Here is a 25,316-nt window from a genome sequence, read left to right as displayed (position 1 = left end):
AATGCACGTTTGGCTTTGTGATAACACATTTGTATGTATTTAACAATCCACCTAGCGATCCCTGATTTTGATATGGGATTGCCTTTATGTGGTGGTGAGAAAGACACAAAAAGCTGTTTTGTTTTACGAAAACCTGGTGTCCTTTCGATATAGTATAGTAATGCTCTCTTGACATCTACGGTATGTAGAGCTCTTTCTGCGACTGTTTGAGGCTGCGAGAAAAATACAGGCATTTGATGGAATGGTGAAATGACTTTAGGAAGGAACTTAGGGTTAGTACAAAGAACCACTTTGTTATGATGCATTTGCAGAAAGGGTTCTAGAACGGTAAATGCTTGTAGTTCACTAACCCTTCTGAGAGAAGTAATGGCTACTACGAAAGCTACTTTCCAGGTTAGGAATTGCAATTCACATTTATGTAATGGTTCAAAAGGAAGTCCCATTAATCTTGTGAGAACCACGTTTAAGTTCCACACTGGTGCAGGTGGCGTCCTGGGAGGAATTATTCTTTGGAGTCCTTCAATGAAAGCTTTAATAGCTGGTACTCTAAAAAGAGATAGATGTTGTCTATTTTGTAAGTATGCTGCAATACAAAGACACAACCCTTACAATCAAACAGCACAACAAGCGACACCCCACACTGTGAAGCCTTCTCCGCTTTCTTTAAGCTAAAGTCTGACAACATACGAAATGACCTCATCATGGATGTAAGCCGATTCCCCAACCACACTAGAATGTCTAACAATCAACCTAAAAACAAGGCATCCTGGCTGTACTTCGATACCTACTCGGAAGAAGCAATACACAAACTGCTCTGCACCTTGAAGCCCTCTAATCACCTCACAGACCCCCTACCTGCTAATGCTGTAAAAGACTTCATCCCCTTGCTCCTCCCTCTCTGGACCAAAATCATCAATAGCTCCCTACAACAAGGCCTAATTCCAGACTCCCTCAAGGTGGGGCAAGTCACGCCTATACTCAAGAAACCTACAGCTGATCCGTCTGACCTAAACAATTACCGACCCATCACCAACATCCCCACCCTGGCCAAACTGCTGGAGAAATGTGTCCAACTCCAACTAACAAAACACATTGATCAATTTGACCTCCTCAACCCTCATCAATCAGGCTTCCGAGCGAAACATAGCACGGAAACAGCTATGACACACATAATTGATGACGCCCTCCAAATTCTTGATCGCAATGAGTCCTGCCTCCTCATCCTTCTTGACCTCTCTTCAGCATTTGACACGGTCAAACATGAGAACTTGCTGGAGCTGCTAAGCACTAGAATGGGTCTACGGGAACTGTTCTCAAATGGTTTTCGTCCTTCCTTCACAACCGGTCTCAGAAGTTCAAGATCGACAATGTGCTATCTACACCTGTGCCTGCAGATCTAGGTGTCCCACAAGGATCCTCCCTCTCCCCCACATTGTTCAACCTCGTCATGGAACCGCTCGCCACCTTGCTCCAAGCTTCCAATGTCCAATTCCATATGTACGCCGACGACACACAACTTTACCTAAAGCTACAATCCCCGGAAGATATCAAACATCTGAACTCCACACTTATTAACATTCAATCTTGGCTGGCCGATAATCACCTCAAACTAAATGCTCTGAAAACTGAGTTCCTACTCATCTCACCCCCGGCGAAAATTTCCACCACCCAAACCTGGCTCAATAATCTAACAGCACTCAATGTCCAACCTACCATCGTGGATTCGGCGAAATCCCTAGGCATCACACTCGACGCCAAGCTCAACATGCAACAGCACGTTAGCAAAGCCTGAACACCTCTGTAGTGGGATCAATGACTGGTGCCGTCTTATATTACTTGTTTACCTGTTTGTATATTGATATGTTTTATGTTTGTTATTATTATCCTACCATGTCAGTGACTATTATACTGCTTCCATTATCTCTGTTCATTCCTACTGCCCCTACCCTGTCATTGTGAAGCGCTCTGATATCTGTAAGGATCTTGTTCGCGCTATATAAAACTTTGAATAAAATAAAAAAATAAAAAGGTGTAGCCCAATAGATGTATAGGCTAGGTTACACTTTTCAAGGTGTAATAGATATCCTATGATGTGCTGAATAGACACGTCTAAAGGCTTAATTTGGTTGTTTTGGCAGTGTATGACAAACCGTTTCCACTTAGCAGCATAACATGCTCTAGTAGTAGGGTGTCTAGCTCCTTTGATAACGTTCATACATTCTGGGGGAAGGTTGAGGTAACCAAACTCTATGACCTCAGGAGCCAGATTGCTAGGTTGAGCGGAGTCGGGTCCGGGTGTCTGCTCTCTCCATGGTTCTGTGTTAATAGGCGCGGAGATAAGTTTAGTTTTGGGTGTGGTACCACCGACATTTGCAACAGCGTGGTGTACCACGGTTGCCTGGCCCAAGTTGGAGCGACTAGGATGAGCATTAGGGAATGTTGCTGTAGTTTGCGTACCACTAATGGAAGTAGTGGGAGAGGAGGAAAAGCGTACGCAAATAGTTCTGACCAATTCATCCATATCGCATTACCTTTGGACAATGGGTGTGGGTATCTGGCGGCAAAGTTTGGGCATTTTGCATATTCGTGGGTGGCAAAGAGATCTATTTGAGGTTGTCACCACAATTGAAAGAACGGATGAAGAACTTGTAGATGAAGTTCCCACTCGTGGATCTGCTGTGTTTGTCGACTTAGCAGATCTGCCATAGTGTTTCGCACTCCTGGGACGTGTTGGGCTAAGAGGACGATCTTTAGTGGTATAGCCCATCTCCATATCTGCTATGCTAACAGAGAGAGTGTGCCCCCCCCCCCCTTGTTTGTTTATGTAGTACATAGCGGTCATATTGTCTGTGCAGACTAAGACAGCTTTGCCTGACACTTGTGTTTCTAGTCCTAAAAGCATTTCAAACTCAGCTAGCAACTCTAAGTGGTTGATGTGGAGTAAGCTTTTGTTGCAGTGTCCACCTGGCTTGCATGGTGTGATGCAGTAGGTGAGCTCCCCAGCCAGTGAGCGATGTGTACGACTGTCTACCAACACTAGGTCTGTTAATTGACTTTGGACCTGGTTCCATTGGCATGCTAGGCACTCTTGAAGTGAACGCATTTGCAGTCTTGCATGAGGTACTACCAAGATGCCATCATCCCTATGAGCTGCATGAACACTCGCGCTGGTAGCGAGTGTTACGGTTTGAATTTTGTTAGGAGAGTTTGTACACTTGTTATCCTGGCTGGAGAGGGATAAGCTAGTGTTAGTTGGGTGTTTATTGTAGCGCCGAGATTCTGTTGTATGTGCGAGGGTTGCAGATGCAATTTGGTGTGATTTACTGTGAATCCCAAGTCGTGAAGCAGTTGAATAGTAGCGCGAGTGTGCTGCACACACTGGCTGTATGAACTGGCTTTTATAAGCCAGTCATCTAGATATGGGAAGACATGAATATGTTGTCTTAAGTGTGCTGCTACTACTGCTGGGCATTTGGTAAACACCCTTGGCACTGTTGTGACTCCGAATGGGAGCACTTTGAACTGGTAGTGCTGCCCGTCTAGCACAAATCAGATATTTTCTGTGCGCTGTGTGGATGGGAATATGGAAGTAGGCGTCCTTGAGATCTAGAGTGACAAGGAAGTAGTTTAGTACCAGCAGTGGAAGGACTTGTTGGAGTGTGACCATATGAAAATGATCAGACTATGTAAATGTTTAGAGGTCTGAGGTCTAGGATGGGTATTAGAGATCCTTCCTTCTTTGATATTAGGAAATATAGGGAGTATACTCCTTTGTTTTTCTGGTGCTATGTAACTTTCTATTGTATTTTTCTGCAGGAGGGATATTACCTCCTGTCTGAGCAATGTTAAATGTTCCGGTGACATTGGGCGCTGCTTGGGTGGTATGTTTGGGGGGGTAGATGTTAGTTCCAGACAATAACCTGATTGAACTATTTGGAGCACCCACCTGTCTGATGTGATGTTTTCCCAGGCTGGCAGGTATTGTTTGAGTCTTCCCCCGACAGGAGGGGAAGGGAGTCAATGGGCAGGGGTAGAGGCAGAATGCGAGGTGTTATTCTTACCTCTGCTGTGGTTATCGTTACCCCTGTAACACCCCTTTGGTAGCCCTTGCTGTAAGTGGACTGTGTAGGGGCTTTGTACGAGGTAGAAGCTGTGTCTGAAGTATATCCCCCTGGAGGCACCTCGATAGTATGAGTGACGAAACGAACGTCTGGGAGCCTGCGACTGCAGGTCTCCCATACATTTGGCGGCCTGTATCCTTTTTAATTTTCTCTAGTGATACATCTACGTTGGGTCCAAGTAGGTATTGCTCATCAACGGGTTGATTAAGAATGGCACTTTGTACCTCAGGTTTGAACCCTTCTATACGTAGCAAGGCGTGTCTGCGTAATAAAACGCTGGTGTTAGCTGCCCTAGAGGCAGTATCTGCTGCAGAGTGCACACCAAATAGGTGTTTGTGATGTTTTTCCCCTCTTGGATAGGCTTGTTTGCTCTATCCTTGTACCTGCCAGGGAGGTGCCTCATTAATGACTCTAGCTCATCATAATGTGCAGTCATATCTGGCTAATGATGCCTGTGTATTGGCAATACGCAACGTTTGCTGCTTGAGACCCTGTTCTTTTCCCTGATGCGTCAAGTAGCTTAGACGCCTTATCTGGTGGTGCAGCCTCCCCTGATGTTTGAGAGTTCTCTCTTGCGTGCATTGGAAACTACAAGTGATTCTAATGGTACTGGACCTTAAATATATGCTGGGTCAGAGGGGGCAGCTTTATATTTTTTATCTATACGAGGGTTAATGACCAGAGTTCTGACTGGGTCCTAGAAGACTTCAGGAGCATGCTCGATCACTCCTTTAAGCATCAGTAAAATGGATGAGGACCTTTGTGCGTTATCAAAGGTATCCATTAGGAGGTTTTCCTCAACAGGGTCTGTATGTCTACCCCAGGATATTGTGCAGCCCTGTGAATTAATTCATTAAACCAGCAGTTCCCAATCTGTGCGCCGCGGCGCCCCGGTGCACCGTGAAAACAAGGCAGGGGAGCCGCAAACGCTGTTGGTGAGTTTTGTAGACTAGGGTGGGTTGCCTGGTCATCCAGTCCAGTTTAAGGGCTCGCCTAACCATGCATCCACTCACTCTACAACTGTGCAGTCTTTCGTTCGTTAGGAGTGCAAGCTTGTGTTAGTGGTCGGTGCCTGCATTCATACCTTCAGTCTGCACGCAGCGAATCATTTCATCCGTCAGGCAGATTGACAGTGCTCCTTTATACTGCTCCCGTGGCTAGAGAGAGGCCGAGCTCGAGTATGCGCTTTTACTGGGGGATGGGACGGGTTCAGGAAACATTTGCTCCCAGGAGGGGGAGGGCGCAGTCAGATACCCCGGTCTGTGCTGTCCCGGAGGGCGAAGGGCAGACTCGTGGACATAGCTACTGGGTCACTTGTTTGGAAAACAAGAGGAACCCAGTGCTCCAAGCATATATGGTGGGTGCACATGCAGCATTCGTTGTACACATCAGCTTATGCATGTCCATGTCTACGGCCTCATGTTCACGGAGTATTCCAGAATTTGCATGCTACATGCACACAGTTAATGAGTGAAGCTAAGTCTTCACGAAATGTTGCATAATTTATGTGCTGAACGTGTGCATGTTGGAGTACGAGTGTATGCTTGAGATGTGACCTGCAAAACACATGGATTTGTGGTCATTTCCGTTTTGATTATAAAATATCATTGCTCATTCTGTGTGACCGGCATTTTGTGCATCATCGTGTTCTCTATAGACGTTTGTGTTATATCTTTACACATGTGCGATGTTTTCCAATTGCCCTGATTGTTAATATTCACCGCTTTTCTTGCATGGAACATGTGTAGATCTCGTACCTTGAGCATAGAACAGGCCTGCAATCTCTACCATCAACCAACAGGTGCCAGACGTCAATACAAGTTGCCAGGAGAAGGGGGTGGGAATGTCTATATTTTTGTCACCGACCCTATGTAGACTTTATACGGGGGAGAGTGATGACATTTTTAGCCGAAAATATTTTTATCATTTTAGACTACGGTTGCTATTATTTGGTCATCCAGTGACTATGCTCTCCCACATGCATAAAGTGCACAAAATACGTGAACGCAGTAATCTCTTTGCATAGACCTGTAACATGAATACATGTGTTCTGCACACCATAACCCTGTGCCCTAAACATCTGTGTACAGACGGCCTGTGTAGGTTACTGTATTCTAGCAGCATACATTCATGCTAATTGGTCACGCAGTGTACAGAAGGTATTTCTGAAATGTGTCTGTACATTGCCAGTGCATACTACCTGTGCTAAGGCTTTTTGGTATTGTCGGGCTTGAGCTTCTTTGGGCTTGTTTTCAAAAGGGCTGTGCCTGTTTTTAGTAATTTTCAACCTAGCAATTCATGGAGGCATCATTAGCAAGAAGCAGGGAAGACGAGGGGACTGGAGCGGGTGCAAGATAGCGCCGCCCCAAGGATTTTCATCACAGAATTAGAGTAGCGCTAGGACAGCAGCAGTGAGTATCACTTGCTCACCTTTGCAAACACCTGTGCACGAAAGACTCCTGCAGCCCATCCCAATTTTCACTTCAAGGTGCAAGGGTTGTATTACTCCTGTGCTCGGCTTAATTGCCTTAAATGTCCTTTAGTCACCATAAATCTTCAAAATATATAACTTCCTGCAATCCCTTTATAAAGCCCAGCCTCTTAACTTCCTAATTACAGTTAACTGGTGACATCTCCAGTCACATGTGAACTTCTCAACATAAATACATTTTTACAGCTGATTTCTGAAATCACGAGGCCTACTGCGAATTCCTGTAGCCAAGATGTAAGGCAGATCACAAGACATTTGCAACAACACCAGTTTAAGCAAGGAAAATAGGAGTTAACTTAGTTTTTCTGGTATATTTTTCGAGAAAGAGAAAGTGATCAGTGGAAAGCAAATATTTAGGGTAGCATCTTATTTTTTTTCCATGCCACCTTTGAACAAGGTTGTGCCACATCTTTAGCTAGATGCAATTATTTAAAATAAAAAATAGTTTAAAAAAATACATATGCAGACCCCAGAGTATTGTTTCTGACTTACTTAAGCAACAAAAATGTTATATTTAAAAACTGATATATATGTTTTTGTTACATCTATGAGTATAAAACCTTCATTGGCTTCATCCCAACTATTTTTAGGGAGAAAAATTGAAGTACCCCGAGGCTGGGCGTACAACCCCCTCCACCTGCCAAAAAAGTAAAACGGGGAGCCGCGGCCAATGGCCAATATGTCAAGGGGGCCACGGGTCAAAAAAGTTTGGGAACCACTGCATTAAACCCTATTGTGTCTTCCGGTGGGGAAGACCTTGAGGGGTATAAGTCATCCTGAGGGACATTTGGAACATCTGGGGTGGTATAATCATCCCACGAAATATGTCTCCCAGGAGAGGCGTAATGAGGAGAAATAATTATTTCTCATTTTTTCCCCTCTTCCTATGTTTATTCTACGACACAGAGAGGAAAAAGACTCAGGATTGTTTTTGTGCAGGAAGGTCCCCCTTCCTGCACAAAAACAATCATGCATGCACTAGGCTGCTAAAAGGGCATCAGCACAAAGAAAGACAGGAAGGTCTTGCATCTTGTTGCTGTTGGGCTGCTAGGGGGACTCGCTGTCTCAGAATCCATGAGGTGGAGTGGTCACTCGCTGTTTCCCAATGTGAAAGAAGTGACCCGATTAGGGCCACCCGGGTCACTCGTGACCACCTCTCAGCCTTCCATACAAATGAAGTCAGACAGATTACAAACCAAGTATATTTTATTCAGGTACACTCGAGCAGAGTCCAGTCTGACCAGCCTCTTGGGATTGCTGCAGAGGGACTGACTTCAGGAAACAGATTCATTATGTAGGTTCTGAACCAAGAATGTGCCGCCCTTAATGGAAATCTACAAGCAGGTGCAGCTAAAAGAAAGACAAGTCTCAACTGAGACCGGGCACACATTATCTTACTGCAAAGGGCATTAGTTTGTGTCTATTGCTAGGCTACGGTGAGAAAGCCTCTGTGAGAGAGGGTGGGCCGTGGCTAGGACGCATAGCAAACTAGTCAGGTCTGCCCAAGCTCCCGCTGGTGCTTCCTAATCCGTTAATATCCTGATCTCTCCAGCAGTTGTAATGCTCCAGGTAGCAGAGCAGCAAGAACCCCACTGGGCTTGGTAGCAGTCCTGTTGAAGTGTTCCAGGAGCAGCTGGAAGACATGAAAGCTGCGGGCAGCTCAAAAACATTGGGCACTATCTGGAGGCAGGCCCAGCCAGCCCTGAAGGGGCAGACCGCTTTGTGTGCGCAAGGCAGACAAGCGCAAAGGAGACCCCCTTGTAAGAATGGCCAGGGGTTGGTCCAGGACTGGATCACCTCTAGGGGTTAGTGCCAGAACCATTGGCTAAGTAAGCTGGTGCGCTCCCAGACAGTGATTTGGCCCACATCTGATGGTGGTGTGGAGCTGGGCGGATGTGTGTCACCACAGCCCCCTCCGTCCAGGCAGACCCTCAGACAGCAGTGAGTTCATGATTGAGCCGAAGTGAGCAGCTCTGGTGCGGGGGACTCCCCCTCCAATGCAGAAAATCTTTTCTGGGCCATTCTAGTAGTTTGTGGAGGGGCTGGAAAGCTCCGTAGTCAAGCAGAAGCTGGTGACATTGAGGAGATATCAGAAAGGGTTTTCATATGGCCTGTATGGGAGGGGTATATTCTGATGGATTTGGAGGTACTGGCAAGCATGGCACAGGCCAGGGCCAGATAAAATGTAGGGACGGGGTGAGTCAGACCGCAGCAAGGTTGACCTGAAGTCCCATGACCATGTGAAAGGATAAAGACGCAGTAGGCGAAAAGCAGATGGACATACCTTGGTGGGACCAGAGCCATTGGTGTGACAGAGGCACTCAAATTAAAGTAATACTCTTTATTCTCTGCCCTTCAACGAAGTATAGCCCAATGCCCATCACCAGCATGCCCCGTGGACCTGCTAGGATGAGTTTAAAAGGAAAAACTGTGACAGTGCACCATAGAAGTAGAACTAGAAGGAAACCGTGAATGTAAAAAGGGCTATATAAAACTGCATGGGTGCACGTATGGTGGCAGTGACTTCTCGAACACATACTGGTTTTGAAGGAGATTAAAAAGTTCTCTCCAGATTAGAGCTCCTGTTATTTAGATTTAGAGCTGCTTTTACCTACAGAGTATGCGTGATAAGTGCTGCATCGTCCACCTCCTCAAATAATTTGTAATACCCCACCAAGGTAAACCTCCCCCAGTTTACCAAATAGTCTCCTAGAGGGATGCATGCCAAGGCTTCAAACCTACATTTTGATCATTTTGACCACACACTGCTTGCATTGGGCGAATATAAATTTGAGCCCCAGAAGCATCTCTATATTTCAATAGATGACAAATCCAAATTATTTTGCAAAACAGGCAACCTCGGATCACCCAGACACATTGGATTCACAAGATGTCACAGCAAGACCTCACCAAATCGGTCATGAGGCCAACTTGCTTTGCTGATCGGGAAGTCACATCATAAAAACATTGGTTGAATCATGTCATGCTACAGCCTTCAACTGACCGCTGAAGGCATACACCGATATGCCAGAGATCCTAACTTGGATTTACAATCCTAAAATGTTGATAAGTCCCCCAAATATTCAAGACTATAGCTAGATTAACATTTGTATCCTGGACTATCTTGGGGAAAGTTCCACTTCACCTAAAACTGCTATACTAGTTAGGATTGGCTGATGCAACGTCTAGTGCCATCCTGTGGACCAACCATGTTTGAGTGAAATAACTAGCATTTACCATATTCAGAGCAGATGTGGGCCTTCACTTTGTAACAGCCTACACCAGACTTGATTTAATTTGCCATGCCAGACTAAACAGACAGTGACCCATTTCAAATACGGTTGCTTATAACACAGGAAGCAACAATAGTCCATTATTGCTGGGGTTTCAATAGTTAAACGTATTTGGTTTACAAATGGTTGCATCATGGGAAAGGACTGAAGCTAAAAAATGTATTCATGGGAGTCTAGGCATGTTCCAGATGAGATTGTACCGAGTCCCAGTGATTCATGAACAAGGTAACTCATGAGGGTGGTGCTACACACTAATGATTTATCCAAATATGGCTTGGGAAATTTTCTAGTTCAACAGAGTTAATCCCATGACAACACTACACTGCCTAGACCGGGCATATTCTGTCCAAAAGGCACGTCCCAATGTAGGTTCAACAAGTGAGAACTGTACGCCCAGTCAGAGAATACGGATTCTCTCCGCCGCAGGCCCCTAAAAGGAAACTGCAGCAAAATGAAGCAGCAGTAACTACGTTCTCCAGACATATTCAAGCCCTACCATCACAAGACAGGTTCATAACTGGCTTTACAGAAACAGGTGACAAGTTCTTGAGGTTCGAGGCCATCATATGTTAGGACTCATCACATTTAGTGAGACTGCCAGCAACATGCAGGTGCGCACTAGCTTTTTTTCCCTACACTGTAGTGCCATAACTGTGTACTAATGGCAGCTTGAGTGGACAAAAGCACATTTCCTCCAACAAGATACTTATATTGTACTTTATTTGAACTATTAGATTTATTGGCCTAATCTACCACCCATAAACAAGACAGCTGGACTTCAAAGACCGGTTGTGCTGCTCTCCCTGGACACATCACTGCACCTGTAGTAGTCACAACGACTATGTAAGTGAAACCGGGGGAGGAGGCGGTTATATAGCGAGAATGCGACCCAAAGGTATCAGTGGTTTATATGAGCTATACTACTCACTGCTCAAAAGGCAATACAGGAACACGTTTTCTATGTACGTTACTCTCTAGGACATGTGCCAACCTATCCGCTCCTATTTCAAAGTCTTATTTTAGGACAGTAGGAAAAACATTTCTTCACCTACACAAAATGAAGGACCCAATTTGGAAATCCAAAAAGGGTGCAAATACTGCCCTCACCCACAGAATGAGCGGCATCCTTCCTGATAGGGCCACTACCTGGTGCAGGCCAACATCCAGGGAGGAGAACCGAGTAGACAGAATATAGAAAAGTAAGAAATCCTACCATAGGGATCCCTCATGCAGAGAAAACATTAAAACTGCGCAAGTAGGTATCCAGTCTCTACTATGGATCCCACTTGGCAGGATTAAAAAGTTCCTTATCAGGGTATATGGGCAAACGTAAACACCATTACCCTATTTGCCCAAATACCCTATCTGCTGTATCAATGCGTTTCTGCTGTAGGTCGCCACTCTCATGGTCGATGGCCTACGTCAGGATACATATCCCTAAGAAACGTTTAACATATGTACCCTCCTAGCTTTTTCACTATATGGTAGGGAACGTCTAGGGGTCTTTAATTGCCCTTCTTTTGTTGACAGTCTGTGTACCACTTTCATCAATGATTAAATCAACTCTGGGACAGAGTGGGAACCTGTAGTTACTTAAGGTACAGGAGTCACGTATTAGGTCACACGGATGCCTCCGGCTGTTACATGAGCACCAGTTACATTACAGACTGACAGTCTGTTATCCACGGAGAGATTAAGTGATTTGCCCAGAACCACCGGGTGGTGTACATCAGACGGGCGTTTATGCCGACTACACAACTGAGCCGGTTTAATAAACCTGGTACGGTTCAAAGAAGCAGCAAGTACCATGCTGTTAGTGTAAATCCTCCTGTACTTGTAGCATCGCATGTGAAAAATATTTGAAGTTTTTTTAAAACGCATACCAGAGGGGGGGCAGTATACGGTTATATGCAGCTTAAGTAGCTGGATTGTCGCAGTGTTGCCCAATACTCTCCACAACGGTTCAGCAGTTTGGCATTTATGTGGCTTCTTGGCGCGGTGTGGACCTGAGTAACTGTTGGGAAAGGCCCAGGGACTTTCCACCAAATGAATAATAAGAGTTCGGTCATTTGGTCCTGCGTTTGTTATGGGGTGCGGTCTGTATTGCTGTACATCTGGCCTCGTGGTCCGTGTCCTATGACAGTGCATTCACTACCAGTTGGGTTCACCCCACGCTGGCGTTAAAACGGATATTGGTATAGCGCAGCCTTTGTTACTGCCTCGTAACGCATTAAATGTTTGTTGTATTGCTCAAGACTATCAGGCAGGCGGTATGGTTCAGAGTAGGATGGATACTCTTGAACCGGGGGACCCCAATGAGTACTTTGTTTTCAAGAATGCCTGAAGTGCACAACTACGAAATCCTTTCACAGACTCCTGTTCGGGGCCGCAGATTCCCTCAGGGGGAGGCTCAATCACTCTCAGAAGCCATAGACCGGAAGATGGTTTATTACACGCCGCAAGCAGGACGGACCTGCCCACCTCAGCTGGTGGATGCTGCTTTTCCGTAGCATGTTTTAAGGGTGGCTTAAGCGCCCCCTAGCAGCCCTACATAACCAGCCGAGCAGAGCCCAGAACGTACTCGTTAGCTCGAGAAATAGATGGGCAAAGTGGCATCACCTCGAACGTGTACGTATCGTGTGAAGGCAACCAGATTGAAACGGTTTAGGCGTGACGTACCATTTCTCGTCTTCAAACTACTCACGTAATACTATCACAGATCGTACCATATTTCGCAACAAAACTTGCATTTTCTCGATACAGGTTTAAAGTAAACGAGCTGGCCATCCCTCTCAATTCCAGTGGCCCGATTTAGGGAACACGTGAAGTCTTTGAGCAGACATCCGCGGTGGTTTCCTACTCTTAAAACGCGTTCCCTACCCGCGTCGGGTTTAAAAGCGCCTTTGATCGTCGAATAGGTGCAACACAGAGTCTATAACCTAGGGCCTAAGAGCAAGGGTCCAGCACATTGGTGTGGCTACCTCGGCCTCAGAACGCGCACACCCCCAGTTCAGTTCAAAAGCGGGTGAGGCCCCCAGCCGATTGGCCCCCACTATGATCTATTGGGCAATCTGGTAGTGCCTGAAGGACTGGTCTGATTGAGCCATCAGACCGGCCCGGTAGTTGATCGATCTCCGGGCTGTTTCACAGTATGCTGGGCCGAATTTCTGTATTTCCCCAGATATTAAAAGAAACATTGCATGCACAGATAATTGCCCCCATTCCTAGCAATTGAACCTTTACAGGTTTCAAGGTTTAAAACTAACGGAACTAGCAAGTAGGGCACTTATTTAGGCTAAAATGTAATGCCCAGCCCCATTTCCCGTCACAGCCCGACCCTATTGTGGCTCGACATTAGGGTAACAGCGAATTGAGATACACCGTCCGGGAATAAAGGAGTCTGGTGACTCGCAGGTACAAACGGAGGCTACTTTTTAACAACTAACCAGCGGGACCTGCGCCCCCCAAATATCCGCTACGCAGTATCCCCCTCCATAGAATCTGCTACAGTATTCGCCATTGACCGCCATGGGATCAGCTACAGTATCCGCCATTGACTACCACGGGATCAACTAATATCTGCCCCATCGAGCGTGGGCGGGTGTTCTCAGATTTCGATACTGTATCAAATCGCATCAAACGGTTCGACTAGCTTGCCGCGAAAAACACGGACTGTGCCACGAAATATCATGTACACAGCAGGCAGATTGTCTACGCGAGCATTCGAACAGGGCTGCCCCCACCAGTCCGTTAGCCTACACACTGCACCCAACTATGGACGGGCTGCCCGAGGAAGAATAACCAGCACCCCAGCAATTCAACACATCGCAGCAACTTAGTTGTTCGTAGGTCACGCAAGAAGTCACTGTCACGCTCAATTGTTCGTAGGTCACGCAAGAAGTCACTGTCACGCTCAGTAACACGTCACACCTCGGTGGAAGTCTAACGGTTGGCTATTTATAATTTGGCAGTGGGAGGATACCAGGTGAGTTTGCGGAGGTCAATGCCAGGATGGTGTATGGAGGAACTGTTCGTAAGTGGCCATGGGGAAACCGGAAGGTTGATTTCAGGGCAGTGCCCGAAGGCGACATAAGACTAGAACTCACTCGTATGTACAACCTGAAGAGGGGCTGTGGGGTTACTCCCACCCCATTAAACGCACATTTTTGCACTTCTGGGATTGGAAAGGCGTCCGATCTCAAGGATGCAACGATAAAACCCTGCAGTCACCATGACCAGCGTTTTCTGGCTCAGCTGCCAGTGTCTGCCATTGCCGCTGATGTTGATAGCTATTGCTGTAAAACCCGCCCCCATGTTGGCTCTACAAGGGAAATCGGCGTGTATTTGGGTGCAAGGAGGCCCACAGGTTGTAGACACGCCTGTTTAGATGTTCGGCTCTGGACTGCTAGGAAGAGCAACGCCGTTTCAGCGTAAAAGGTAACATGCTTCTAGTCTCCAGAAATATAAAGAATGCCTGGTGCACTCTTCAGATTAACACGTTCACCTTGAAGGCTCAAATGGCGGATAAGTTACAAAATTAAAATCCGCTCTAATCAAAAAAAGGGGTAAAAAAAAAAAACAGTGGCCCTTCGCTGTTCGCTCGGCCATTAGCAATGCCAACAATCCCAAAATGTAAGCCAATCAGTTACGTCCTAACGGACTTACACCCCCCCCCCCAAGCTTCTGCGGTCTCCAGTCAATTGGTTTCAATCCAAAAGAATCGTTCAAGACTAGCCGATTGTTAACTTACCCCCGGGCGAGTATGCACATTTTAGTTGCGTTTCCAAAAGCCCACAAGAAAATCCACTTTGACACCACAAAATTAATTTCTTAAACTACGAAATTACGTAACTTTATAAACCCCTCCACCAGCCCCCCATGCAGAAAAAGAGTCAGACACCAGGAATAGCACTTGATCTCATTTTAATTGTGGTCACATGGAGGCGTCTTAAGTACTTACGATCTCAATTGTTCACCCAACCCCACCCCTGGTTCAACAGGCTTCTTCGCATGTGAGGTTCAATCGTGACACCATGATTCACAAGTGACTGCTTTCTCAGCTCCTACTACCACACCATACAGGACAGACGCTCTGAAACAGTGAAAAAGAACGCTGGGACTTGAGCCAGACAACAGAAACGAGTGAAAGAACGAAACAGGAGTGACAGGGAAGGGACAGGAAAGGTTAGCAAGCAGCCTGGAGACAAGCTACATGGAAACAAAACAAAAATGGGGTTCCTCTCCAGCACTCCACCCAGGATGTGTTGACTAGGAGCCTGCTCACTTGACTATTGATTGTAAACAGAAACCCGCATCTCAAAGAACTCCCCTAAAGAATAACTCAGGACCGACGCGGTCCCAAGCTGCTTCCAGTATCCGACCAAACAATGGTGAGAAGACCGAAGCCCGGCAGACTGCAAAACGCAACATGGGGAGGGGGAGGGGGAGAAGGGTGTGGTCAACTCATGCTAAAAGGCCGAGCACTAGTCTGGACGACTAGACCGGGCACCCACAAACAGGAAATGACAAATGCAGTGCAGCAATAACCATATTACACAAAGCCAGCATCCCTGAACGAGAGCCGACCAGTCACCAGCAGGATGCTAGTTGGCCCAGCGTTAAAGTTCATGCCAGTGTTGGCAGTATGGTCCATTGTTATTAGTGTGGAGAGATTTATGCCACTTCTTCCTCCGCCTCCTCCTCGAACTCGCCCTCTTCTGCAGTGGCGTCTTGGTACTGCTGGTACTCTGACACCAGGTCGTTCATGTTGCTCTCCGCCTCGGTGAACTCCATCTCGTCCATGCCCTCGCCGGTGTACCAGTGGAGGAAAGCCTTGCGGCGGAACATGGCGGTGAACTGCTCGGAGATGCGCTTGAAGAGCTCCTGGATGGCTGTGCTGTTGCCGATGAAGGTGGCAGCCATCTTAAGGCCGCGGGGCGGGATGTCGCACACTGCGGTCTTCACGTTGTTTGGAATCCACTCCACGAAGTAGCTGCTGTTCTTATTCTGAACATTGAGCATCTGCTCGTCCACTTCTTTCATGGACATGCGGCCTCGGAAGATGGCGGCCACGGTGAGGTAGCGGCCGTGGCGAGGGTCGCAGGCTGCCATCATGTTCTTTGAATCAAACATCTGCTGTGTCAGCTCTGGCACTGTCAGGGCACGGTACTGCTGACTGCCGCGGCTGGTGAGGGGGGCAAAGCCGGGCATGAAGAAATGCAGACGGGGAAAGGGCACCATGTTGACAGCCAGCTTGCGGAGGTCAGCATTGAGCTGGCCGGGGAAGCGCAGGCAGGTGGTGACACCGCTCATGGTGGCGGAGACCAGGTGGTTCAGGTCTCCGTATGTGGGGGTGGTCAGCTTAAGGGTCCTGAAGCAGATGTCGTACAGAGCCTCGTTGTCAATGCAGAAGGTCTCGTCTGTGTTCTCGACCAGCTGGTGGACAGACAGGGTGGCGTTGTAGGGCTCCACCACTGTGTCCGAGACCTTCGGAGAGGGCACCACGCTGAAGGTGTTCATGATCCTGTCGGGGTACTCTTCGCGGATCTTGCTGATGAGCAGCGTGCCCATGCCAGAGCCGGTGCCACCACCCAAGGAGTGGGTCAGCTGGAAGCCCTGGAGGCAGTCGCAGCTCTCAGACTCCTTTCGCACTACATCCATGACAGAGTCCACAAGTTCAGCACCCTCTGTGTAGTGACCTTTAGCCCAGTTGTTGCCAGCACCACTCTGACCTACACACGACAAAGAAACCCAGGTTAAGTAATAAGCAAATTTAATGCCTTAAAAACAGAAGTACGAGAATCAATGTTTCCAAAACAATAACATTTACAATCAATATTTGGACGTGTGTTTGACTAGCTAGCCTAGTGGATTCATAGCACCTAGCATACGAGGTTGATAGATCCAGTTTAGCTCACCATAATGCGCTAGGCAAGGAGAACAGATTCACATGCCGCATAATTGCACCATTTAGGTTAGGTGCAAGTTCACAATGGCGTCACAAGGTGCAACGGCTCCCTTTGCTCGCAATGCGCATGAGCCTCGATACTACTGATTTTTACATTTGTTTTACTTGGCAGGTGAGGATGGAGAACAAGAGAGGTCTAACCTAGTGAGATATGCGTTAATGTACATTCCTGCAACCAATGCATGTTTCCAGGGCGGATTTAGAACAGGTCTTTCCTTTGTGGTTTGGGAATGCAACAAAGTGGTGTCTTACTAAAGGATCGGGGTATCCAACCACTGCCCGGTATGAGTTGGGTCCTGCCAGTTGGACTAACTGGGGTGGAACTTCTGAGAGTTCTAGTAGTAGGTTGAACAATGGTCGTTGTGCCCATGTGGGGGAGCCACTAGGATGAGTGGTGATAGGTACCAATTCATACTTAGTGTTGCCTTTTTACCATTTGATATTTTCTTCTGTGGCGAAAAGGTATTTTGGAATAACTAACAACGCAAGCAAGGAGTCGCTGCACCTAATCACCCATAAAGATTCGAACAACAACTTCACACATCTGTGCCCAACACTAGATGACAGACGCAGGCTAAGCATGCGTATCTACAGCTACACATGCCTCAAGTTTTTCAACAGGACCAGGTCTTTGAAGCATTTTCCGTTTAATCGACCAAAATAGTAAACTGAAAAAGACTAGCCTTAAGTTACCCAATGTGAGATCTGAAACCAGATAATAGTATGGACACATCTTTATATCATATGCTTCATATTACAGGAGGTACTCAAAATGACATCCGGTGAAAAGTGGCGTTATGGGCAAAACACTTCATACTAACGAGATGTCATGTGGCAGTGGGGAAACGGCACGTAGTATATATGTGCCAGGGGGATTAGAGCTCTGACGTAGAGAATTCCGAATTGACAGCTTCTTGCTGTTCGAAACCCTTCCTGATGCAGGGAGGATCAGTGTAAGTAACCGTAAGGTGGTCACTACGGCAGTCCTATTTTATGGATTTACTAGCACACCATCAGCAGCTCAGGATTATTCTCAAAATCTAAGAATCATATCTGAAAAGGTTTTAAACACCACGCCTCATCACCATTCTAAAGTACATGTAGCCACAAATACTAGGTAGGATCGCTCAAGCAGTAGGCAAGTCCTATTCTTTAGATGCTCCATCTGTGCAAGATGGGCTACTTTCTGGAGCTGAATACACTTACCAAGAACAATTTTAATAGACGAACTCCGTGCGTTGATTAAAAAGTGCATGCAAATGCCACCCTTAAATAACACGGTTTATTACTGGAAACTGCGACCATGCTTCATGGGACAGCCAATGCCAGGAGCATCTTCAAACCCCACAGCTGCCGGGCCACTACGCATAAAGCGAAATACTCTGTAGGTACCAATTAGCTCCGTTTCGGAGTACAGGATTGCTGGGCCGTGAACATGTGGGAATGTTGCGAACTCTGCCTTTGAACTATACACTCAATTACAAAAAAATCCAAATCCTTACCGAAGACAAAGTTATCTGGTCTGAAGATCTGTCCAAATGGTCCCGACCGCACAGAGTCCATAGTGCCTGGCTCCAGATCGACGAGGATGGCCCTGGGTACATATTTACCACCTGTGGAAGTTAGAAAGCAAGGATTATAAACAAATCACATGAGTTCACCTAACGTCAGAGACCATGGCGCCACATCACGAGTGATCAGACGTTGCATGGAAACATACCTGATGCTTCATTGTAGTACACGTTTATCCTTTCCAGCTGAAGATCACTGTCTCCGTGGTAGGTACCTGTGGGGTCGATGCCATGCTCATCGCTGATTACTTCCCAAAACTGTAAAGAAATCACCAATATTAATTAGTATTGGGCCCCGTTTCAATCTGCCAACATGCACAGCGGCCACTAAAATAACACCCATATATTCAAAATAGCATCTTATACCGGCGCCTCTCAATTTTCAACTGAATTAATGTTACCATTTAACTGCTAGCCCAACAGTTTGAGACTTCCTCGTGCCTATTCGGTGCCTTAAGATCTCAGGGTGTGTCCTGAAATATGACATACACCATTTTTACCAAAAAGCCCCACACCACAGGCCTTGAACGCTCAAGAATGACCAGTTTCGGATATTGTGGGATGGGACCTCGTGCGTTCGATTTTAATCCTGCACGAGATATTATGGGGTAGATTCACATCGAAATGTAACGCCTGTCGACATGTAACCAGTCCAACTAGTAACGATGTTTTATTAGATTGTACTTCAGGAACAGTCACAGTCCGATGCGCGATACAATGACAAAACGCGACTACATTACTCACTAAACCCCGTTTATTCTATCCAGGAGCGGGGCTAAAACGTTTATACCCCATCAAAAGTGGTTCTCGAATGATTACGCTGGGGAAGCATCCGTGTTTGACCATGCAGAAGAAAGCTGTTTGATTCACACAAGCGTGGCCGCCATACAACATAACATGGAGGCAGTTAATCCGCACACCAAGAAGCCCCAGAGAACTATCCGATACAACGCGAATCAGTGCAGAAATCTCCATCTTGGCACGCAGCTGCGATGCAGCCAATACCGGAGCGCCCCCTCCGGGCGGCGGCGGTACTGCAGCCTGGAGATCCGGACTCCATTTTAGAGCCGTGATTCAGCTCTGCGCCACGAAGGCCGTGCAGCGCCGCTCCCTGCCTGCAGGGGAAGAGCGCGCTGTCAGCGGGTGGGAACAAGAGCCTCTGACCGGCTCTCGGTTCTCTTAAGCACAAGAGAGCAATAAAACACGCCTTGTGTTTTGGATCCTATGCGGTAAACATGCAGCCATCCAAGAAACCCTCCTGAAATAGATACAACCTTGCCACCCCGTTCAATAAAAGAACGAAAACGGCTGCTCCTTTAAAATACCTGCAATAGGCCTGTCTTCACTGCCAGGGTTTCCTATTCGAAATTGCTTTTTGGTTACTCTATATCACCATGCTGCCGGCTGTTTAACTCCTCTTTCTGCCTATCATATGTACATGGTTCACTATTTACACCTTTACTTTGCTACTCTGTACAGCGCTCCGATGGCTCATGGTCGCTCTTCTTAATTTTCAGATAAATAAGATTATGTTCTCCTTTGACACTTTCGACGATGCCTAGTCGTTCAACTATGGACTGGTGGTTTACCGGTACGTTATATGCGCTGTGGTTGAGATGTCATGATTTTTGGTCCGACAGGTGTACGTACTACCCACATTCCGTTACGTGGTTTCAGCATCCCCCCAATCATGTGTACCATACCATACCATGTTTGAATCTTCGAGTCGCACTTTTTCTCGTGCTCGAGATGCCCTCGTGAATGCAGGTTATATATGTTGGTGATGGACTAGTAGTGACTAATAGGAAACATGTTGTATACCTTGCCCCTTCTTTACAAGAAGCCTGCTGCACTAGAACCATGAGGTCATCTTTGCACTCGGGAGACATTACCCAGCAACGTTTATTGTGCGCGTGCACTTCCTACAGAGAGAAGGAAATTAACAAGTCCCTTCTACACTGGGCTCTCAACGTCACCGCTTCATCACCGGACTTAACCAGCTAGAAGAGTTTTGACAGTGCCACTACAAAGAGGACATGGCGACATTTAGAAGATGTTATTTTGTGTTGAATAACCGATCATCCAAGACTGGATTGATTTTTTTTTTTTAAATCAAGGAAGATATATCACCCACACCTGCTGAATGCAAGTCTAACGCTAGATTAGTTAATTCGGGTAGGCTGTTATCTATTTAAAGTGCACGGATATCTGAATGACTGGTCTTATTATAATTATTAACATAAAAGAAACGCTTTCCCGTGGGGAAAAAAAGCAATCGACCCAAAATGATCGACATGCTTGAGAAAGGATGCTATGAAGCTCGTCACGTCCGGTGGCGTGAGGTTTATCATACAGACTGTTGAAAACGAATCCGCGCCACATACACGAGTAACTTAGGCGGTCGATGCTTTAATTACTGCTGATATTTCAGACAACTGTTCCACGTAGCTAAATGTTGGGCAAGTTCATAGATGGAAGTGATGCAACATTACACGTACATCCCCACCCAGAAATGGCGCCGCTTTCCCTCTATCTTTAGGGGCGGGGTCGAGTCTTCCACTCCCGACGATCGCCATTTTAAACTACCGGTCATCGCAGACCATGTGCAAGGCAGACGCCCCCTCCCCCCCACAAAAAAAACAGTACTTTTAAACGGCTGGCTTTTATTTAAGTAAATCTAGCGACCCCCTTGAACCACTGACAATTTAATCACATTTGTTCAGCACTGTGCCCGCCCCCTTACTAAACGGTGCCACCTGCTCGCCCCCGGCATCCTCCTCGGGTCCTTATTACTAGTAGGCTTCACCCGCTCACCTTGGCCCCGATCTGGTTGCCGCACTGTCCTGCCTGCAGGTGCACGATCTCCCTCATGATTGTTGATGGGCTCGCTGTATAATATCACGGGTGGGTGGCGCAGGCGGTCGCAGCGGTGTTGGGAGCTGCTGCTTCTTCTTGGTCTAAGCGCGCGGTCTGCAGAACTGGTGCGCGCCGCGCCTCTCTTTTTATATGATGTGACGTCACCGGCGCCAGAGCGAGGCTCAACTCAGCCCACCCGGAACCTCGCCCTTCTGGCGCGCGCGCCCTTTTTCGATTGTTTCCCTAGCCTAACGCCGCGCTGGCTCGCTGCGCAGGCGCGCGGGACGGGCGGAGGCGGGAGAATGCGTCACTGGCTCCCTTCCCCCTGCTCCCGGCGCGCGCCCTTTCATTCGACGCCTTGCTCTGGCTATGCGGCGAGCCTGGGTCGAACTGAGCATGCGTTCTTCTCCAGACTGCACCCCAACCCCAATGCGCCGCAGCCTCGCCTCAAAATGGCTGACGAGGCAGAGTGAGACAATAGAAGTCTGTTTTCGCTCTTTACCAGCGAGGAAATGACAGCGCTGTTATACGCAGTTACGAGTCGAACCGCGGCATAGTCATCTAGAGATATATAAGCCGTCGTCGCAAAGTTTTGTTACACTGAAAAATTAACACAGGAGCACCGTCGTCTTCCATTTCTGGAAGTACATAGCCACGGTTGCCAGTAGTAACCAAAGATAATGTCTACAAAAGAATGAGGGCTAGCTAACGTTTTCAAATTGCTCGTTGTGATATACCAGAATCAGTTCTACGGTAAAGGCTTGTTAAGTCTACTCTGTCACTAGAAGGCCGGAGCATACATCTGTCTCCACATCAATAGTTAATGACATCAGAATTGCAAACGAATCTCCTTTTAGGTGATACTACTGCTATCCCCACCCACACACATTTGAAATAATTCTGATTCTAACACAGGGAATGTATAAAACCTAATCCATATATACATTCTGGTCAGTATTAAAACACACTGCAGTGAAATAATCGCCTTTGATTTCCTGTGGACCCAAAAATGTGGTCAGTGATGTGACCGAGCAGTGGCAGTTCGTGGGGGGGGGCTGCTGGTAATATGGGTGTAGAGGAAGTAAAGCAAGTTGGGGGTACACAGAATTGGACAGCGTCCACACACTATTTTCACAGGGTGGACACCACCTTGCCAAAAGTAGGGTCCCACACAAATATGCTGAATTTGTACCGGTGTTATTTTCAGGCCTGCCAAGTATCACGCATCAGGTGTGTCTCTTAACGCATTTCAGTGTGGTGTTCCGCATCAATGCACTGAAATGCATTGTCCCGCATTTTTAATGCCACTCTGAAACTAGCTACACCAGGGTGCTCGCGCGCCAGTGCCTGTGACACCTGTGCGCCGCCTCTGCTGCTCCCCGCATACTTGCCAGCAGCTAGTGGCTCAGTCAATAAACAGTTAAAGATCTTGTCTGCAAGTGCAGCTCAGCTCTGGCTGAGAGTGCACTGCTACAATGTTACAAATCTGCGGCTGCATTCCTGCCCCTGGCGGCTGTCATTGACTTCAGACAACTGACACTGCTGAATTACCGAGACCCGGTGCGGGGTCTGCTCAAGAAAGTGGTTGCTACTGGCTGTCTCTGTGGGGGGGACTATCAGGATGTGACCTCTGCCTCCTTCACATCCTGGAACACAGGAGAAGGAAGTGAGGTTGGTCAGAACAGAAGCGGCAGGACTTGAATCTCAGAGTCGAGAGTCCAGGTGCGCTGCTGTCTGCTCATAAGTTTATACCTCGTTTCTCGGCGGGAGGCCAGCTGCAGCATCTACCAGTGACTCCTTAGCATGGCCAGTGCCGCACAGATTCATGAGAGGCTGAGGCAGGGTCCTTGTCGCGCCCTGGACCTCACCCGCTGCTCAACAGCCTGGCCCGTGCAGGCGGACTGTAGCTGGTATCGTGAAAAGTAACAGGTGAGCCCCCAGGGAGCAACTAGCCTTCACTTGGGCATGCTGGCAGAAAACCATGGCATGCTGTTGAAGAGACCTGATTACCGCACGCTTAGCTTGCTTAGTCTGAGGACTGCACCCCGGCCGTAACGCAGCCTGAGCACACTGAGCAGTGTGGGTTAAATAGACAAAGCACGCCTGTAATGCTTTTTCCTGTGCAGCCCACAGTCACTTGCAGTCCCCCTTCTAGACTGTGTTTACTGATAGTCGCTGAGAAAGTGCTGTGTGGCGCACCCCATGATGTGTTTGACCATCACGTCTTCTTTAAAGGGTCTAACATTGCTTAATATTTACATAGCCCCCCCTTGCCCCCTTGCCCTTATTGATGGAATAATAAAGGGTCCAACGTTGCTTAACATTTACATAGCCCCCCCTTGCCCAGATTGTTAAATTCTGCAGCTTTTATGTCATCTCATATGCAGATGACACCCAGCTGGTTATCTCGTTTGGACAAGATTATGATGGAGTTAAGCTTTGTTTTCTGGACTGTATGAGAATTGCTGCACTGATGACAGCAAACTGTCTCCAACTGTTATCTAATCTCCTCCCCTTATAAACTGGTCTCTAGCATTTACAGTTTGGTGCAAGATCACAGACGCAGATCACCGCTTAGGGCTCACCTAGACTGGCAAAAGGATTTGGGACACATAATAGAGGATGATGGTTGGAGCTACTGCTGCAAGATGACTAGGCTAGTATCGCTGAATGTCAGACATCGCCTAATTTATTTCAAATATTTGAATAGGGTGTATTGCACTCCAGCCAGACTATTTAGATATGGTTCAAGAGATTCTGCATCCGCGCTCATTGTGCGGAGCCAGAGGCCGGGTTCCTGTACGTTGTATGCTCCTGCCCCAAAATTCAGGAGTTTTGGAATCGGGTATTCCGGACCCTTCACAATATAACTGGACTACCAATGGACCCAGACCCGTTTGTTGCTCTTTTGGGGTATGATAAAAGAACTGCCAAAAGTGTGCGGCGACTGGTCACGATTGGCCTGTTACTGGCCAAGAGGCGGGTAGCCATGCGGTGGGCTAAAGGCCCTCCTCCAAAAATATAGGATTGGTCGACGGATATGTTGTATTGTAACACCCAGCCTGAGGTATACACAAATTGCTACCTCCTCAAAACCATCCGAAAAAGCTTTTGGAGCCTGTTTCAGCATTATCTAATTGGAAAAGAGACAGGAGAGCCTGAGGGGGTGGCTTCTGACAAGGCAGAAAGCTACTTCGTTGATCCAAGTGTGGAGAGTGACATGTGGGTATAATCGAATGTACGGTGTTAGGTCGCATTAGTTCCTCATCAACATATGTACACAATAACATGTTTACAAGTGTTGACCTGGCTAAAGTAATGTATATGGATATGTCCTTATTTTTACAATGCACTGTATGATTGTGTGAATGAGCTCAGCACGATGTACTTGACTGGACTGTGGGCGTATTGCTTGTCTTTTGTGTTCTGTATATCAAAATGCAATAAATAAAATAAAAAAATAAAACTGTCTGCAACTGAATAGTGATAAGACAGAAATATTACTGTTTGTAAAAGCTCAGGATTTTTGGTTCCCTGAGTGGTGGCCTCCTAAACTTGGGACAGCATCCTCTCACAAGCTGAGTGTGAAAAATTCAGGACTAAAATTAGACTAGGCACATGCCTTGAAAGATCACGTCTCTACATTTTGCGGCACATGCTTTTCTATTATGCAGGTACTGCTGAAAGTCTTCAGCTGGCTGCCAACTGTTGCAAAGAAAACCCTGTTTCAGGCCCTAGTTTTCACTGTCTTGACTGTGGTAATGCCAGCGACTGGGAGCAGTCTCGCTCAGGTGGAAGTGCAAGATGAGCCATTTGATGTACGTGTGACTATAAAGGACATTGTTACCCTCCCAGACCAGGATGCAGGTATCCCCTAAACTCTAGGGTTATTATACCTTAATCCACACTCAAGTATGACTTACCTGTGTTTCTTTAGTTATCATTATAGGTAGCTCGGAGACTAGGCCGCCTTAGTAAGTTAGGCATCCACAGCCCTGAAGAGTGACCCAAACCTGT

The 25,316-nt window shown here is 47.1% G+C and overlaps 1 protein-coding gene across 1 annotated transcript; it reads right to left on the bottom strand.

Annotated features, from left to right (window-relative positions):
• Positions 1 to 14,811: 14,811 nt before the first annotated feature.
• Positions 14,812 to 21,555, bottom strand: TUBB4A (tubulin beta 4A class IVa). Its single transcript, XM_078685367.1, has 4 exons — positions 21,258 to 21,555; positions 18,593 to 18,701; positions 18,375 to 18,485; positions 14,812 to 16,636 (listed from the first exon to the last, which is right to left on the bottom strand). The coding sequence occupies exons 1-4, from the start codon at positions 21,312 to 21,314 to the stop codon at positions 15,579 to 15,581; spliced, it is 1,335 nt and encodes a 444-aa protein (XP_078541493.1). The 5' UTR covers positions 21,315 to 21,555; the 3' UTR covers positions 14,812 to 15,578.
• Positions 21,556 to 25,316: the final 3,761 nt, after the last annotated feature.

This window comes from Lissotriton helveticus, chromosome 1_1, assembly GCF_964261635.1.
Source record: "Lissotriton helveticus chromosome 1_1, aLisHel1.1, whole genome shotgun sequence".
Lineage (NCBI taxonomy): Eukaryota > Metazoa > Chordata > Amphibia > Caudata > Salamandridae > Lissotriton > Lissotriton helveticus.
The sequence above is the reverse complement of the archived record's forward strand: the minus strand, read 5'-3'. Positions and strand labels throughout refer to the sequence as shown.

Excerpts from the sequence above, each read along its gene's own strand:
- TUBB4A (XM_078685367.1), bottom strand. The coding sequence starts at position 21,314 with ATGAGGGAGATCGTGCACCTGCAGGCAGGACAGTGCGGCAACCAGATC. Across the intron at positions 18,702-21,257 it reads GCAACCAGATCGGGGCCAAG|TTTTGGGAAGTAATCAGCGA; the intron begins GTGAGCGGGTGA and ends ATTTCTTTACAG. Across the intron at positions 18,486-18,592 it reads GTACTACAATGAAGCATCAG|GTGGTAAATATGTACCCAGG; the intron begins GTATGTTTCCAT and ends TAACTTCCACAG.